Source organism: Camelina sativa, chromosome 9 (assembly GCF_030686135.1).
Source record: "Camelina sativa cultivar CO46 ecotype springtype chromosome 9, ASM3068613v1".
Classification (NCBI taxonomy): Eukaryota; Viridiplantae; Streptophyta; class Magnoliopsida; order Brassicales; family Brassicaceae; genus Camelina; species Camelina sativa.
The window spans coordinates 42740808-42755231 of NC_141888.1; the positions used below are offsets into that span (position 1 = coordinate 42740808).

Sequence of the window (14424 nt, forward strand, 5' to 3'; positions counted from 1 at the left end):
TGCTTTCTAAGAAGAGTATATTTCCTTTATCCTTTTCATGAGTCAATGTAAAAATATTTTTTTTATTAAAAACAAGTTCAATATTACAAAAAAAAGTCCAGCCTAAGAAATTTGTGGAGTAATTTTGAAGACAATGTTTGTTTGGGGTATGGACGTATGGTCGTTTTTTTTTCTTTTCTTTTTGGAGTATGATTATTTTAATTCGCTTAGAAATGAGTATTTCTTTTTGAGTAAATAGATAAATTAACTTTTACAAGTTGAGTGTTAAGATTTTATCACGCAATTCGATATTGTTTTGCACAAGAATATGCATGTACCGCAAAACTTCAACATTCTCAAGTCAATACAAGATGATCAATAAGTTTTGTTCTCGAATTGTTTTATCCTTGGAAGATGAAGCTTTTTATAAATGTGTCATCGGTAATTAGATCCAGACCCTAAGTTGTAACAATAAACCTAAAATGCGGGGGAGAGTATTCACATCAAACGCTCCAAGCACAAGCTCGCACGATTGGTGGCGTAACTCTCGATGAACCATTTTGTCTCTCCCACTAAAAGTAATAATTCATGTAGTATATATAGGAACATAGCTTATTACAATTTAGAACAAAAATACGTATTACTATCTGAAATCTTTATGTTTTACAAAAACTAAAAATTAGCCTTAACAGTAATATTTTATTACAGTGAAATTAGACTTTCTATTTCCTTGCCTTTTTTGACTTTAATAATACATTTAAGTATTTGTATGTTATAATATTCTCTTGTATTATATGTTGACCGTCCGATTAAAATATAATATTGTCTGATCACAGAGATGCGGTCTACGGTAGTACGGTATGTCCCACAAACAGCTTAACAGAGCTCTAGATCACACCGTAGTAGTAGTAGACACCGTACCATAAAAATTCTCCTTTATTTTTTATAAAAAATTAAATAAACGCGTTACTTACTATTATTATCAATGATTAGCAAAAATCTTATTATATTATTACTCTCTCTGTTATTAAGAATCTTCCAACGCAATTTATTCATATGTCGAACCCATTATTATTCTAATACACTTCTCCTTCTCTAATAAAAAAAAGATCTGTCCCATTTTTTTCTATGTCTATGTTAACAAAGCTTTTGAGTAGATCAGTTTCTAAAAATATTAATGATTATATTCTTAAAATATATAATTTATTTGTTTACCACAATGTATAGTATTTTTTATCACAATGTATAGTATTTTTTAAAAAATAGCAGCTATTACGATTGAATCTCATGCAAAATAAATACAGTTGTACATATTTGCCACTAGAACAATCAATTCCTCATATAGAAAGATTTGGATATTCATTTAGTTCGTCAAAAAAAAAAAAGATTTGGATATTTTCTTCTTTTTAAGCTCTATTGCTAGTTGCCACATATATTTTTTTATAGATATAAGAAAAAAATCCCACTGATATAATAATTTAGTAATACAAAAATAGATAAAATCGATCTAAAAACTGAAAAATATTCGTGTTAAAAAAACATCTATAAAATTTAGAATATTTGAAAAACTCAGAGTCATATAAGAAGTCGCCTAAAGTAAAATAAAATAAGTAAAAGTAAAAAGAAAAAGAGAACACTTTCTTTCTAATAATTTTATTTTTATTTTAATTTCATATCAATATATTCAGACCTTTTTTTTCTTTTTCTATTTTACAAAATTTTCTCTTATTTTATATAAAAAAATTAAAGCTAATTTTTCCCCTCCAACAAGGAAAAACAAAAAAACAAAATCCTGTCTTTGAATCCAAGTCTCTCTCTCTCTCTCTCTCTCTCTCTCTCTCCCCCACACTTCACCATCTCTGCTAATTCCTTACTTTTTATTATCTTCTTCTCAGTGAGTTTCTTTGATAGGTTTATTGCTAAATCAAATCATATAATCTTCTTCACTGTCTCTTTACCATTTCCTTGTTCCATTCTTCAGCTACTCTCTCTCTCGTTCATTTACTTTGCTAAATAATCTTGGTCTCTCTTCTTGAGCTTTACAAAAATCTCATATCTGCAGAGTACTTCTCCATTAAAGTTCTCATCTTTCTTCTCCAGACTCTTCATCTGGAAACTTTGTTTTGTTCCTCTGTAGAAGAATCTGGGTTCCGCTTCTTCTTCTTTTTTTAATGAGACGAATTTGAAGAAGGAATCTTTCGTAAAAGACGATGAGATCGAAGTTTTGTTCGTTGTTAGTTCTTGTTCTTGGGCTCTTCTTTGTTTCTTGTGATGGGTTTGCCTCTAATGAAGGTAACTTATACTTTGTTAAATCTCTTTACTTTTAGTGTTAATTTGCTTAAACCCAGATCTCAGATTTCAATTGTTTTCTCGCTTTCTGTTAGGTTTACTAAGATATAATGCTAGAAAAAAAAAAAGCTCATACCTTTTAGATTCTCCACTTAGCTTGGGAAGAGTTGGGATTAGTGTAGAATCTTAACCAAACCTGATAAAAATTATACCTTTTTAACGATTAAGATCAGTGGAATCTGTGAAGTTGAAGTTTTTTAATTCAAGGTCTACTGATCATATAAATCATCTAATAGAGATTTATGGATCCTTCTGCTCTGTTTCTTTAGTTGGAGCTCTAAGAAGATTCAAGGAAGCTATCTATGAGGACCCTTTGCTAGTTATGTCTAATTGGAATGACCCCAATTCAGATCCTTGTGATTGGACCGGCATTAATTGCTCTCCATCTAAAGATCATGTTATCAAGATGTAAGCATCTTTTTCATCTGTTTTCTCAGCACTTACTTATTGTTAGTTGTTTATGAGTGGTTTAGGATGAAGTTGGCTTTGAGCTTATCTAGCCTGTGGATCTACTTTTCTTGCAGAAATATATCTGCTTCTTCGATAAAAGGGTTTCTTGCGCCAGAACTGGGTCAAATAACATACCTGCAGGAACTGTATGGTTTCATCTCTTTCTCAGATGTTCACAAATATGTAGTTTGATGCTTTGAGTTTAGGAGTTGACATCTTTGAATGCTTCTGTAGAATCCTACATGGGAACATTCTACTTGGGACAATACCTAAGGAGATAGGGAAGCTAAAGAATCTCAAGATCTTGGACTTGGGAAACAATCATTTGATGGGACCAATCCCAGCTGAGATTGGGGGCTTGTCCAGCATCAAGATAATGTAATATAGATTCGCCATCAAAATGACGCTTTCTTACCTTCTTAACAGTTGAGATGACAGTTTTGTTTTACATTTTACAGAAACCTTCAGTCCAATGGTTTGACTGGAAAGTTGCCTGCAGAGCTCGGTAACTTGAAGTACCTTAGAGAACTTCATATTGACAGGAATAGGCTTCAAGGAAGTCTTCTTGTTGCTGGAGCATCGGGGTATCAGTCGAAAGTGTAAGTTTAATAGCTCAAGAAGCCAAAAACGAAAAACAGTGTGACTTCTGTAGATGATGACGATGCTAATAAGCTTTTGTTTATTCAATTTATTTAGGTTTTCTTCGAATTCAAGTGCAAACATCGCCGGTTTGTGCAAGTCTTTAAAAGTAGCTGACTTTTCATACAACTTCTTTGTGGGAAACATTCCAAAATGTTTCGAGTATCTTCCAAGGTATTCTTATCATCTGTGCTGTCTATCTAAACTCTCAAAGTCTCCGATTTCGCTTGAGAGTTTCTCGTTTTATGGTCACTAGGACGAGCTTTCAAGGGAACTGCATGCAAAACAAAGATCTTAAGCATCGACCACCTTCTCAATGTGGTGTGTAAGATGGATAATTTTCACTTCATCAAATTCACGTGTTCGATTAGTTATGGTTTTCTGAATGTGATCCCCGTCGCAGGTAATGCACAACTGGTCAAAACTCATGAAAGCCCGAGTGCACCCCCTAAGCACCAGTCTGCTCAAATGGTGGCTAAGCACCATAAAGCATCAAAACCTAGATGGCTTCTAGCTCTTGAGATTGTCACAGGGTCAATGGTTGGTTTGCTCGTTCTGGTTGCACTTTTCTCAGCAATTCATCGCTGGAAGAACAGATCATCTATCATCATTCCTTGGAAGAAATCTTCAAGTGAGAAGGAAAAGTTCACAGTCTACGTAGGTTAGAATCTTTCCAGAATTCTCCACTTTCCAATACAAATTCCAGGGAGCAAAGAACTCAAAAGAAGTGGCCTTGTTTTTGTTTGAACTACAGATTCCGAATTGCTGAAGGATGTTTCGAGATTAACAAGACAAGAGCTCGAAGTGGCGTGTGAAGACTTTAGCAACATCATTGGTTTGTCTGCAGATAGTCAGATCTATAAAGGGACAATGAAAGGTGGGTCTGAGATTGCGGTGATATCTGTTTGTGTAAAAGAAGAAGATTGGACTGGATATCTTGAGCTCTATTTCCAGAGAGAGGTAGCTCTTCTCACATCATCATCATTCCCAAGTCACTTGGATAGAACAATCTTTGAGAAAATTTTCTTTTTCCTGTATATCAGGTTGCAGATTTGGCTAGATTAAACCACGAGAACACAGCAAAATTACTTGGATACTGCAAAGAGACCTCACCATTTACAAGAATGCTTGTTTTTGAGTATGCATCAAACGGAACACTATATGAGCACCTCCACTGTAAATAATCTAACTTCCTTAGAGCTTGTTTCATCATACTGTACTTGTTTGCCCAGATAAAAGACGTATGATAAATGTGTTGATGCAGATGGGGAAGCTGCCTTAGTATCGTGGGCAAGACGGATGAAGATTGTTATAGGCATCGCACGCGGTCTCAAGTACCTTCATATGGAACTTGATCCTCCATTTACAATCTCTGAGTTGAGCTCAAACGCAATCTATCTCACTGAAGATTTTACTCCCAAGGTAAAGTAAAGTGAGACCAGCATCTGATTAGCTAAACTCCACAGCTAAGCTAAGCTTCATTAAGTTCACATTCTTCTTTTTTCTGTCTTTCTTTGATGCAGCTGGTTGATTTCGAGTGCTGGAAGACGATTCTTGCGAGATCAGAAAAGAATTTGAGAAATATTAGTAGTCAGGGTTCGATATGTGTGCTCCCAAGTGGAATGGAGAGCCGACATCTTGATGTGTCGGGTAATATCTACGCATTCGGCATTCTTTTGCTGGAAGTTGTCAGTGGAAGACCTCCTTATTGCAAAGACAAAGGTTTCTTAATTGAATGGGTAAGAAAACAAGAAGCTAATTTACTTGAAACTGAGTTGATTCCTTCTCTGTTTTCACCCTAGACATCAATACAGCCTCCTCTTTTTCACCTTTTCCTCCATTTTGAAAAAAAGCTTCATTGTTATTATAAACCAAATGTGCAGGCAAAGGAGTTCCTTGAAACGCCAGAGGCAATGGCGGGATTGGTGGATCCAGAACTGAAACATTTTAACCGAGAAGATCTTGAGACGGTATGCGAAGTGGCGAGCCAATGCTTGAATAGGGATCCAACCAACAACAACGACAATAACAAGAAGCCCTCAGTGCAAGAGCTATGCGAGAGGTTGGAGAGTAAAATCAGTCTGTCAATTTCTGCAGAGCTTAGATCATCTTCTTTGGCTTGGGCCGAGCTGGCACTTGACTCGTGATGAGAAACGATATATGAAGGAGAAAGGAGTGTGGAATGATGAATGCTACTAACTAACTGAAAACCAAACCCTCAACTCTGTAAATCAATCGACTGCTGATTACAACAACATTTGATATTGTTTTTTCTTTTTGTTTTGGGCTCTGATCTTGACGAGTGTGTTTGTGTTCTTACGTTCTTGATTAGTTTTGTGGTTTTGGGAGTGTTCAAAAGTGTTTGTAAAGGAAGAGAGGAAGGAAATTATAGATTTTTCTGTATTATTTGGAAAATCTATGAGAGATTGAAGAATGTATTGTTTGGATCTATCTATCAAATCTTATGTTAGATTATATAGCATTGGACCTCAACATATTAGTCTGCAAACTCTTACATGTATTATATTTAATACGACTTGTAGTAACGAGGTAGAAATATACTATTTGAGTGCCCTCAAATACGAAGATTAGTTAGACAGACACGTACGTATAATAGATTCAATTTTACCGTAAAATGGATATGGATTAGGAAACTTTCGTCGATAGTATTAGTATAAGTTTTTATTTAATTGCACGCAACACATACTGTATTAAAAAAAATGTAACCGAAAATAGAAGCAAGTAATGATTAATCTTCATAATGTCGTAATAATAATGACACTGTTAATTAAAAGTTCAATACCAATCCACTCCACACTATCTTAACGAACCTTAAAAGTCAAATGTGTTTAGAACAATGGCGGTTTCATAAGTGTATTATTTATTGGTAGGACCCTATAATTTATATATTTTATAGATTCGGCCCACTAATTTTGTCATTTACCTTTTTCCCTCGCCCGTTTTTATTTAAAAAAGCTAAAGGCATTTCAAAGTCTCACATTTCCCACAAAACCTAATTAAAAAGAATTCAAATTCAAATTCGATTGGACGGAGAGAAGAAGAATCAGATTCGCTCGCTCCACATGGCGACGAAGCTTCTGTCGCTTACATGCATACGGAAAGAGAGATTCAGCGAGCGTTACCCTCTGGTGCGGAAGCATCTGACCAGGTCTCGCGGCGGTGGCGGCGCCGGAGATGGATCGTCGTCGGAGACGGTGGCGTTTGAGATCGAAGAGGAGATTTCTAGGGCGATTTTTCAAGTGTTGGGGATGACTTGCTCTGCTTGCGCTGGATCTGTTGAGAAAGCTATCAAACGTCTCTCTGGGATCCACGAAGCTGTCATCGATGCTCTAAACAATCGGGCTCAGATTCTGTTTTACCCTAACCTTGTCGATGTAAGCTATGATACGAAATTCTCCGATTCTCCAAAATCGAATCGATTTGGGATTTAGGGTTTTTATTTAATTTGCTCCTTTTTGATTTGGATTATTGTATATATATAGGTGGAGACAATTCGTGAGACTATTGAAGATGCTGAATTCGAAGCATCACTGATTGAAAACGAGGCGAATGAGAGGTCTAGACAAGTTTGCAGGATAAGAATTAGCGGTATGACTTGTACCTCTTGTTCTTCAACGATCGAACGAGTTTTGCAATCTGTTAACGGTGTACAGAGAGCTCATGTGGCTTTAGCAATTGAGGAAGCTGAGATTCATTATGATCCTAGACTTCTAAGTTGCGATAGACTATTGGAAGAGATAGAGAGTGCTGGGTTTGAAGCTGTGCTTATAAGTACAGGGGAGGATGTGAGCAAGATTGATTTGAAGATTGATGGTGAGTTTACTGATGAATCTATGGAGATAATTGAAAGATCTCTTGAAGCACTTCCTGGGGTTCAAAGTGTTGAGATCAGCCATGGAACTGATAAGATATCTGTATTGTATAGACCTGATGTGACGGGGCCTAGGAATTTTATTCAGGTGATTGAGTCTATTGTCTTTGGTCATAGTGGTCATATCAAGGCGACGATATTTTCCGAAGGAGGTGTAGGCAGAGAATCTCAGAAGCAAGGGGAGGTTAAGCAGTACTATAAGTCGTTTCTCTGGAGTTTGGTTTTTACGGTACCTGTGTTTTTGACAGCCATGGTTTTTATGTATATCCCTGGAATTAAAGATTTGCTGATGTTTAAAGTCATCAATATGCTGACCGTTGGAGAAATCATAAGGTGGGTTTTGGCTACCCCTGTCCAGTTTGTTATCGGTTGGAGATTTTATACTGGCGCTTACAAGGCTTTACGCCGTGGATCGGCTAACATGGATGTTCTGATTGCTCTGGGAACAAATGCAGCCTATTTCTATTCGTTGTATACAGTGCTGAGAGCTGCAACCTCTCCTGATTTCAAGGGAGTAGATTTCTTTGAGACTAGCGCCATGCTCATTTCGTTTATCATACTGGGAAAATATTTGGAGGTTCTGGCTAAAGGAAAAACATCTCAGGCGATCGCAAAGCTTATGAACTTGGCACCTGACACTGCGATATTGTTGTCCTTGGACGAGGAAGGGAATGCGACTGGTGAAGAAGAGATTGATGGTCGCCTGATACAGAAGAATGACGTGATCAAAATCGTCCCTGGTGCTAAAGTTGCTTCAGATGGTTATGTCATATGGGGACAAAGTCATGTGAATGAAAGTATGATAACTGGAGAGGCAAGGCCAGTGGCAAAGAGAAAGGGTGATACAGTTATTGGAGGCACTTTGAACGAGAATGGAGTTCTGCATGTTAAGGTTACAAGGGTTGGTTCAGAGAGTGCTCTTGCTCAGATTGTACGACTTGTTGAGTCTGCGCAGCTAGCGAAAGCTCCAGTACAGAAGTTGGCTGATCGGATTTCCAAGTTCTTTGTTCCTCTGGTGAGTAATCTTACAGTTTGATAAACAGAAAGTTTAGTCTTTTTAAAGCACAGTTAACTGTTTAAACTCACTGAAATATAATGTTGCAGGTAATTTTCCTCTCGTTCGCAACTTGGCTTTCCTGGTTCTTAGCTGGGAAACTACATTGGTACCCTGAATCCTGGATTCCTTCTTCAATGGATAGCTTCGAGCTAGCTCTTCAGTTCGGGATCTCTGTCATGGTCATAGCTTGTCCGTGTGCTCTTGGGCTGGCTACTCCAACTGCTGTTATGGTTGGTACTGGGGTCGGTGCATCCCAAGGTGTGCTGATAAAGGGTGGCCAAGCCTTAGAAAAAGCACACAAGGTTAGTGTGTGGTAGCTTGTTAAGCTTATAGAGTCGCTTGCCGCATTGTATCTTTTCTATTGTATATGACTAAGGTTTTCTGTACCCTTTTTTTGTTTAAAGATGATTGACCCTAACAGTTTCCATGACGGTGTAGGTATCTTGCATTGTCTTTGACAAGACAGGAACTCTAACAATGGGGAATCCCGTGGTTGTGAAAACAAAACTCCTGAAAAACATGGTACTTCGAGAGTTCTATGAACTTGTTGCTGCAACTGAGGTAATCTCTTGTAACCACTGAACACACTGATCAAAAAATTCTGGTTAAATTTTCGAAACTCATGGCCTACATGAAAAATGATATCACTATGATGACACTGTCCTTTTATCAGGTAAACAGTGAGCATCCGTTAGCAAAGGCCATTGTTGAGTATGGTAAGAAATTCAGAGATGACGAAGAGAACCCTGCGTGGCCTGAAGCCCGTGATTTTGTGTCTGTCACTGGAAATGGAGTTAAAGCAATCGTTAAAGGAAGAGAGATAATGGTGGGAAACAAGAGTTTGATGACTAGTCATGGAGTTATTATTCCAGTCGAAGCTGAAGAGTTGCTAGTCGATGCTGAAGATCTGGCCCAGACCGGGATTCTTGTCTCCATAAACAGCGAGTTGATTGGAGTTTTGTCTGTTTCGGATCCTTTAAAACCGAGTGCTCGAGAAGCCATCTCCATTTTAAAATCCATGAATATCAAAAGCATCATGGTAACTGGTGACAACTGGGGAACTGCCAATTCCATTGCTGGAGAAGTGGGTATCAACTCTGTTATCGCAGAAGCTAAACCTGAGCAAAAAGCAGAGAAAGTCAAGGAACTACAGGTACTTTAGTAGCTCCACACTAGATGTTAGAGAGTTCATATCTATAATTGCAAAATTTGAATTGATTAAATGAAGAAATTTTGCAGGCTGCGGGACATGTTGTGGCAATGGTGGGTGACGGAATCAACGACTCACCTGCTCTCGTTGCAGCGGATGTCGGGATGGCAATTGGTGCAGGAACTGACATTGCTATAGAAGCAGCGGATATAGTTCTCATGAAAAGCAACTTAGAAGATGTGATCACAGCCATTGATCTGTCAAGGAAAACGTTCTCAAGAATACGTCTCAACTACGTATGGGCTCTCGGGTACAACCTCATGGGGATACCGATAGCTGCGGGAGTGCTTTTCCCGTCGACACGTTTCAGGTTGCCTCCGTGGATTGCAGGTGCTGCAATGGCTGCTTCTTCTGTTAGTGTTGTGTGTTGTTCTCTCTTGCTGAAGAGCTACAAGCGACCTAAGAAGCTTGATCATATGGAGATCCGTGAGATTCAGGTGGAGCGAGTTTAAAAAAGTTAACTAAACAGAGTTTAATGGGTTGTGTTATATTTGATGAATCATTTAACCGTACTGTAAATTTTCACTCCTCATCTAGGAATAATAAAGTCCATTAACTATTAATGGATTTACTTTGCCTCCATATATATATATATTCGGAATCTTATAATTGTCTAGCTCTTAGGGTTTCTTCTTTCAGAAACAAGAAACATCACAATCATGAGAACTAGAGATCGCAGCAAGAAGGGAAAGATCGAGAACGAGTCGTCTCAAGTAACGTCTGAAACAACAAGATATGTTGAAGATTCAATTCCTAGCGATCTGGTGTTCGAGATTTTGAGGAGATTACCTGTAAAATCTGTAGCTAGGTTTCTCCTTGTATCCAAGTTATGGGTAAAAATCATCCGCAGTCAAGATTTCATCAGATTGTTCCCGCTTCCGTCTTCGCTTCAGCCACGTCAACTCCTTGCATTCAAGTGTTTAGATAACGAAAACGAACGTCAGATTTGGAAGTTCTTCTCGTCTACGTCGACGACATCAATGATGGAAACACTCTCTTATCTATCTCTTGCAACATGCCCAATCGCGAATATGCCTAAAGGAATCGACAATTACGTCAACGAGGTTCCTCATTACGTTAACGGATTGATAAGTCTTGGATGCGGTCGAGAACAAATCATATGTAACCCTAGCACAGGCACGTCGATAACTTTACCTAAAGTGAAATCAAGAAAAAAGATTATCCGAAGCTTTTTCGGGTACGATCCAGTTGATGGTCAATATAAAGTATTGTGCATGTCAGAGAAATTACATGATTATTGGCATGCTCCATCTGTTGAACATCAAGTATTCACATTGGGAGGAGTTAATAAATCATGGAGGATGATTGAATGTAACATTCTTCACCGGGCCAAAACGAACGGTGTGTGCATCAACGGGGTTGTTTATTATGGCGCTTGGATGATTAATACTAGTGTGCGTGAATGTGTTTCCAAGAAGAAATGGTGCTTAGCAAGATTCGATGTGAGATCTGAAAAGTTTGATCAAGTAGTTCGGATTTTGGGTGTTCCGTTTGTGAGAAACTTTCACCACCCATCTTTGATAAGTTACAAAGGGAAAGCAAGTATAGTATCTGAAACTAAGCGACAGAGATTTGAGCTATGGGTTTTGGAAGATGCTGAGAAACATGAATGGTCTAAGGTATGTTTCTTTATTCATCATCCTTTGATTGATTCATGGGGGCCTAACTTACGCATCAGAGGCTATTCTATACATACGGATGAGATTGTTTTTGTGTCGCACGATCATCAAGAAGATTTCTATATTCTCTATTACCAACAAAATAAGAGTTTTAGGTGTTTTACGGTTAAAGGATACTTATCCACAGACGTTGGGAGGTTTACTGATGTGTTTCCTTTTTTCAATTACGAAGAGACTGTTATGTTCTTGTAATTAAAGAGTCATAATATATGAATAAATTTATGTTAGATGTTATTTTTAAAAAAAAAATTGTTTTCCGAGAGTCTTTTGGCTAATTTCTTAAATTATTCTTCAGCTGTGAATATGATATTAATCGTACATATCATGATACTTATCTTATGACTATGAGTCTATGAACAAAATTTATAGAAAAAGGTTAATAAAATGGAAAAGTTTGAACCACATTAACATAGAACCTGCAGAGACAAGAAATGCTGACCGCTCTCGCCATAGGATATCACAAAATATTGTCGAATTGGATTATTACCTAATTGAATAAACCACTGAATATATAATTCAAACATATATTGAGAGAGTAGTTTCCATTATCTTAAATTCAAACTTGGAGACACGTCAATTTAGTTCTTTTAGCTACTAACATTTGGATTAATTTCAATACAAGATTCATTGAATACTATAACACACTTAAATATATAATTAACATCTTTTACATATCCACACATGTATAATTAATCTAAATATATATTTAATTATTCTAAATCAAATACTTATATTTTTGTTACTCCAAGACGTGCAAACTCAATGATCATATATGACAATTATTAGACGACGACGTGCGTGCATGTCCGTAGAAAGCAATATACAAAAGCTTAAAAAGTAGAGTCCAAAAAACAACCAAACAAGAAAATGCCTGTCTCCGTCTCAAAGAGACGACCGAGAACATCCAAAAAAACCGAAACCGAGAAACCCGAGATAACACCTAAAGATTCTCGTACTTGCTCCAGATCAATTCTCTATCGTGTACCTCTCACGATTCTCTTTCTCTTCTTCATTTATCTTTGGTCCACTTCCACGACCGTTATCTCCGGTAATGTAGTTCACATTTGCATCTCTTCGCGGAAGCTCAATGATCTTTATTGTCTCACTGCCGGTTCTCAGCCGGCTTTACGTGTGCCAGCCAACAATTTCACTAAACCGGTTAGTGAAGGTGTGGTAAGAAGTCAAGAAGAGAAGAACGTTCTTGTTCTTGGTAAAGATGAAGACAAGGGTTTCGCAAACAATGAAACGTTCTCGGGAGAAAGAGACAAATCTACCATCGGAACAAGCCTCAACGTCATAAAGAATGAAACTTTCACCGGGGAAAGAATTTCCATTCTTGATCAAGATTCTAAACCTATCCATGAGGAGAATATTGATTCCGTTCTTGATCAAGATTCTGAATCCAAAGTTAACGAGATTGATCACGATGTGTTGATTGACTGGGATCCAGAAACCGGCGAAGAACGATACAGATATTTCAAATCTAAGGACGAAGACGAGGAAACCGCTCTGAAAGCCGTTGAAAAGTATCTTCAAGTACAAAGATCTTGGCTATCGATGGGAAGCAACCGCAAAAAGCCTAGATCTTGCGAAGGACAAGGGGTCTACGTTTACGATTTACCGTCCAAGTTCAACAAAGATTTGTTGGGGGAATGCTCCGATATGGTTCCATGGGCTAATTTTTGCAGCTACTTCAAGAACGATGCATTTGGTGAATTGATTGAGACTCTCGGTAAAGGCTGGTTCAAAAAGCATCAGTATTCTCTTGAGCCGATCTTTCACTCTAGAGTTTTGAAGCATCCATGTAGGGTTTATGATGAGAGCAAAGCGAAGCTCTTCTATGTGCCTTTTTTATGGTGGTATCGATGTTTTGAGATGGCATTTCAAGAACGTTTCTGAGGATGTGAAGGATGTTTTGGCGATCGAGGTTGTTAAATGGCTCGGATCAAAGCAATCATGGAGAAAAAACGCTGGAAAAGATCATGTTTTTGTTCTCGGAAAGATCTCTTGGGATTTTAGGAGGAATGATAAGTTTTCTTGGGGGTCAAGTTTACTTGAGATGCAAGAAATGAAAAACCCTACAAAGCTTCTCATCGAACGTAATCCATGGGAAGCTAACGACGTGGCGATACCTCATCCGACATACTTCCACCCTAAAACCGACGATGATATCGCCAACTGGCAAAATAAGATCATCGGAAAGCCTCGTCGGAGCCTAATCAGCTTCGCCGGTGGAGCAAGACCAGGCAAGCCTGATAGCATCCGGTCAATATTGATTGACCAATGCAAATCATCTCCAAACCAATGCCGGTTTTTGAACTGTACCGCCGGAGGCTGCGACAAACCGGAAACGGTTATCGAGCTTTTCCGGGATTCGGAGTTCTGCCTCCAACCGCCCGGAGACAGCCCGACAAGGAAATCGATTTTCGATTCCCTCATATTAGGTTGTATTCCGGTGATCTTTGATCCGTACAGCGCGTATTATCAGTACACGTGGCATTTACCGGAAGATCACCGGAGATATTCAGTGTATATAAACAAAGAAGACGTGAAGGTAAAGAAAGTGAGTGTGATCGAGAAGTTGATGTCAAAGACACTAAGGGAAAGAGAGGATATGAGGAGTTACATTGTTCATGAGCTTTTGCCTGGTTTGGTCTATGGAGATAGTAATGCCAAGTTTGAGAGGTTTCGAGATGCTTTTGATATTACTATGGATAGTTTACTCCGTAAGATTACAAAAACTGTATAATTTTTTGTTTTCTTTGAATCTCATTGTCAATTTTTTTTAATCAAATGTAGTTCGATTATTTGAATATTTTAGGTTTCAAAAATTGATGTGACCTCAAAAGATGATTCCCAAAATGTTTAAAATAACTTATTGTATAAGGTGGTGCAGTCGTGGGCTGGTAGGGTGACTTATGAATTAGAGTTTCGTAGGATGAAATAGAAAATTGCAGTTCTAAAACTTTTTTTGCTAGGTTGATATAAAATAAAAATTATTACAAAAGTCAACAATAAGCTACCTGTTTCATTAATATGATTGTCATTGACGAAGCTTTTCTTCTATACTAGTTTGAATCCTCGTATAAATTACATATGATAAATTGGTTATTGGAATGGATTTGCCAAAAATACAAAAAAAAAAAAA

The 14424-nt window shown here is 37.7% G+C and overlaps 3 protein-coding genes and 1 pseudogene across 3 annotated transcripts; all 4 read left to right on the top strand.

Annotated features, from left to right (window-relative positions):
- The first annotated feature begins 1686 nt into the window (after positions 1–1686).
- Positions 1687–5892, top strand: LOC104714697 (putative LRR receptor-like serine/threonine-protein kinase At1g63430). Its single transcript, XM_010432135.3, has 13 exons — positions 1687–2271; positions 2598–2736; positions 2853–2924; positions 3013–3156; positions 3237–3377; positions 3475–3591; positions 3674–3738; positions 3821–4078; positions 4172–4377; positions 4461–4593; positions 4682–4839; positions 4941–5156; positions 5301–5892. Exons 1-13 carry the CDS (start codon positions 2190–2192, stop codon positions 5562–5564), a joined length of 1995 nt encoding a protein of 664 aa, XP_010430437.2. The 5' UTR covers positions 1687–2189; the 3' UTR covers positions 5565–5892.
- Positions 5893–6244: 352 nt separating this feature from the next.
- On the top strand, positions 6245–10158 carry LOC104714699 (putative copper-transporting ATPase HMA5). Its single transcript, XM_010432136.3, has 6 exons — positions 6245–6812; positions 6921–8324; positions 8414–8668; positions 8805–8927; positions 9040–9519; positions 9606–10158. The coding sequence occupies exons 1-6, from the start codon at positions 6501–6503 to the stop codon at positions 10026–10028; spliced, it is 2997 nt and encodes a 998-aa protein (XP_010430438.2). The 5' UTR covers positions 6245–6500; the 3' UTR covers positions 10029–10158.
- Positions 10159–10235: 77 nt separating this feature from the next.
- Positions 10236–11468, top strand: LOC104716074 (putative F-box protein At1g31000). The gene has a single exon (XM_010433417.2). It carries the CDS (start codon positions 10236–10238, stop codon positions 11466–11468), a length of 1233 nt encoding a protein of 410 aa, XP_010431719.2.
- Positions 11469–12142: 674 nt separating this feature from the next.
- Positions 12143–14124, top strand: LOC104716075 (xyloglucan-specific galacturonosyltransferase 1 pseudogene; annotated as a pseudogene).
- Positions 14125–14424: the final 300 nt, after the last annotated feature.

Excerpts from the sequence above, each read along its gene's own strand:
- LOC104714697 (XM_010432135.3), top strand. The coding sequence starts at position 2,190 with ATGAGATCGAAGTTTTGTTCGTTGTTAGTTCTTGTTCTTGGGCTCTTC. Across the intron at positions 2,737-2,852 it reads AAAGATCATGTTATCAAGAT|AAATATATCTGCTTCTTCGA; the intron begins GTAAGCATCTTT and ends CTTTTCTTGCAG. Across the intron at positions 3,378-3,474 it reads TCGGGGTATCAGTCGAAAGT|GTTTTCTTCGAATTCAAGTG; the intron begins GTAAGTTTAATA and ends CAATTTATTTAG.
- LOC104714699 (XM_010432136.3), top strand. The coding sequence starts at position 6,501 with ATGGCGACGAAGCTTCTGTCGCTTACATGCATACGGAAAGAGAGATTC. Across the intron at positions 8,669-8,804 it reads CCTTAGAAAAAGCACACAAG|GTATCTTGCATTGTCTTTGA; the intron begins GTTAGTGTGTGG and ends ATGACGGTGTAG. Across the intron at positions 9,520-9,605 it reads AGAAAGTCAAGGAACTACAG|GCTGCGGGACATGTTGTGGC; the intron begins GTACTTTAGTAG and ends GAAATTTTGCAG.
- LOC104716074 (XM_010433417.2), top strand. The coding sequence starts at position 10,236 with ATGAGAACTAGAGATCGCAGCAAGAAGGGAAAGATCGAGAACGAGTCG.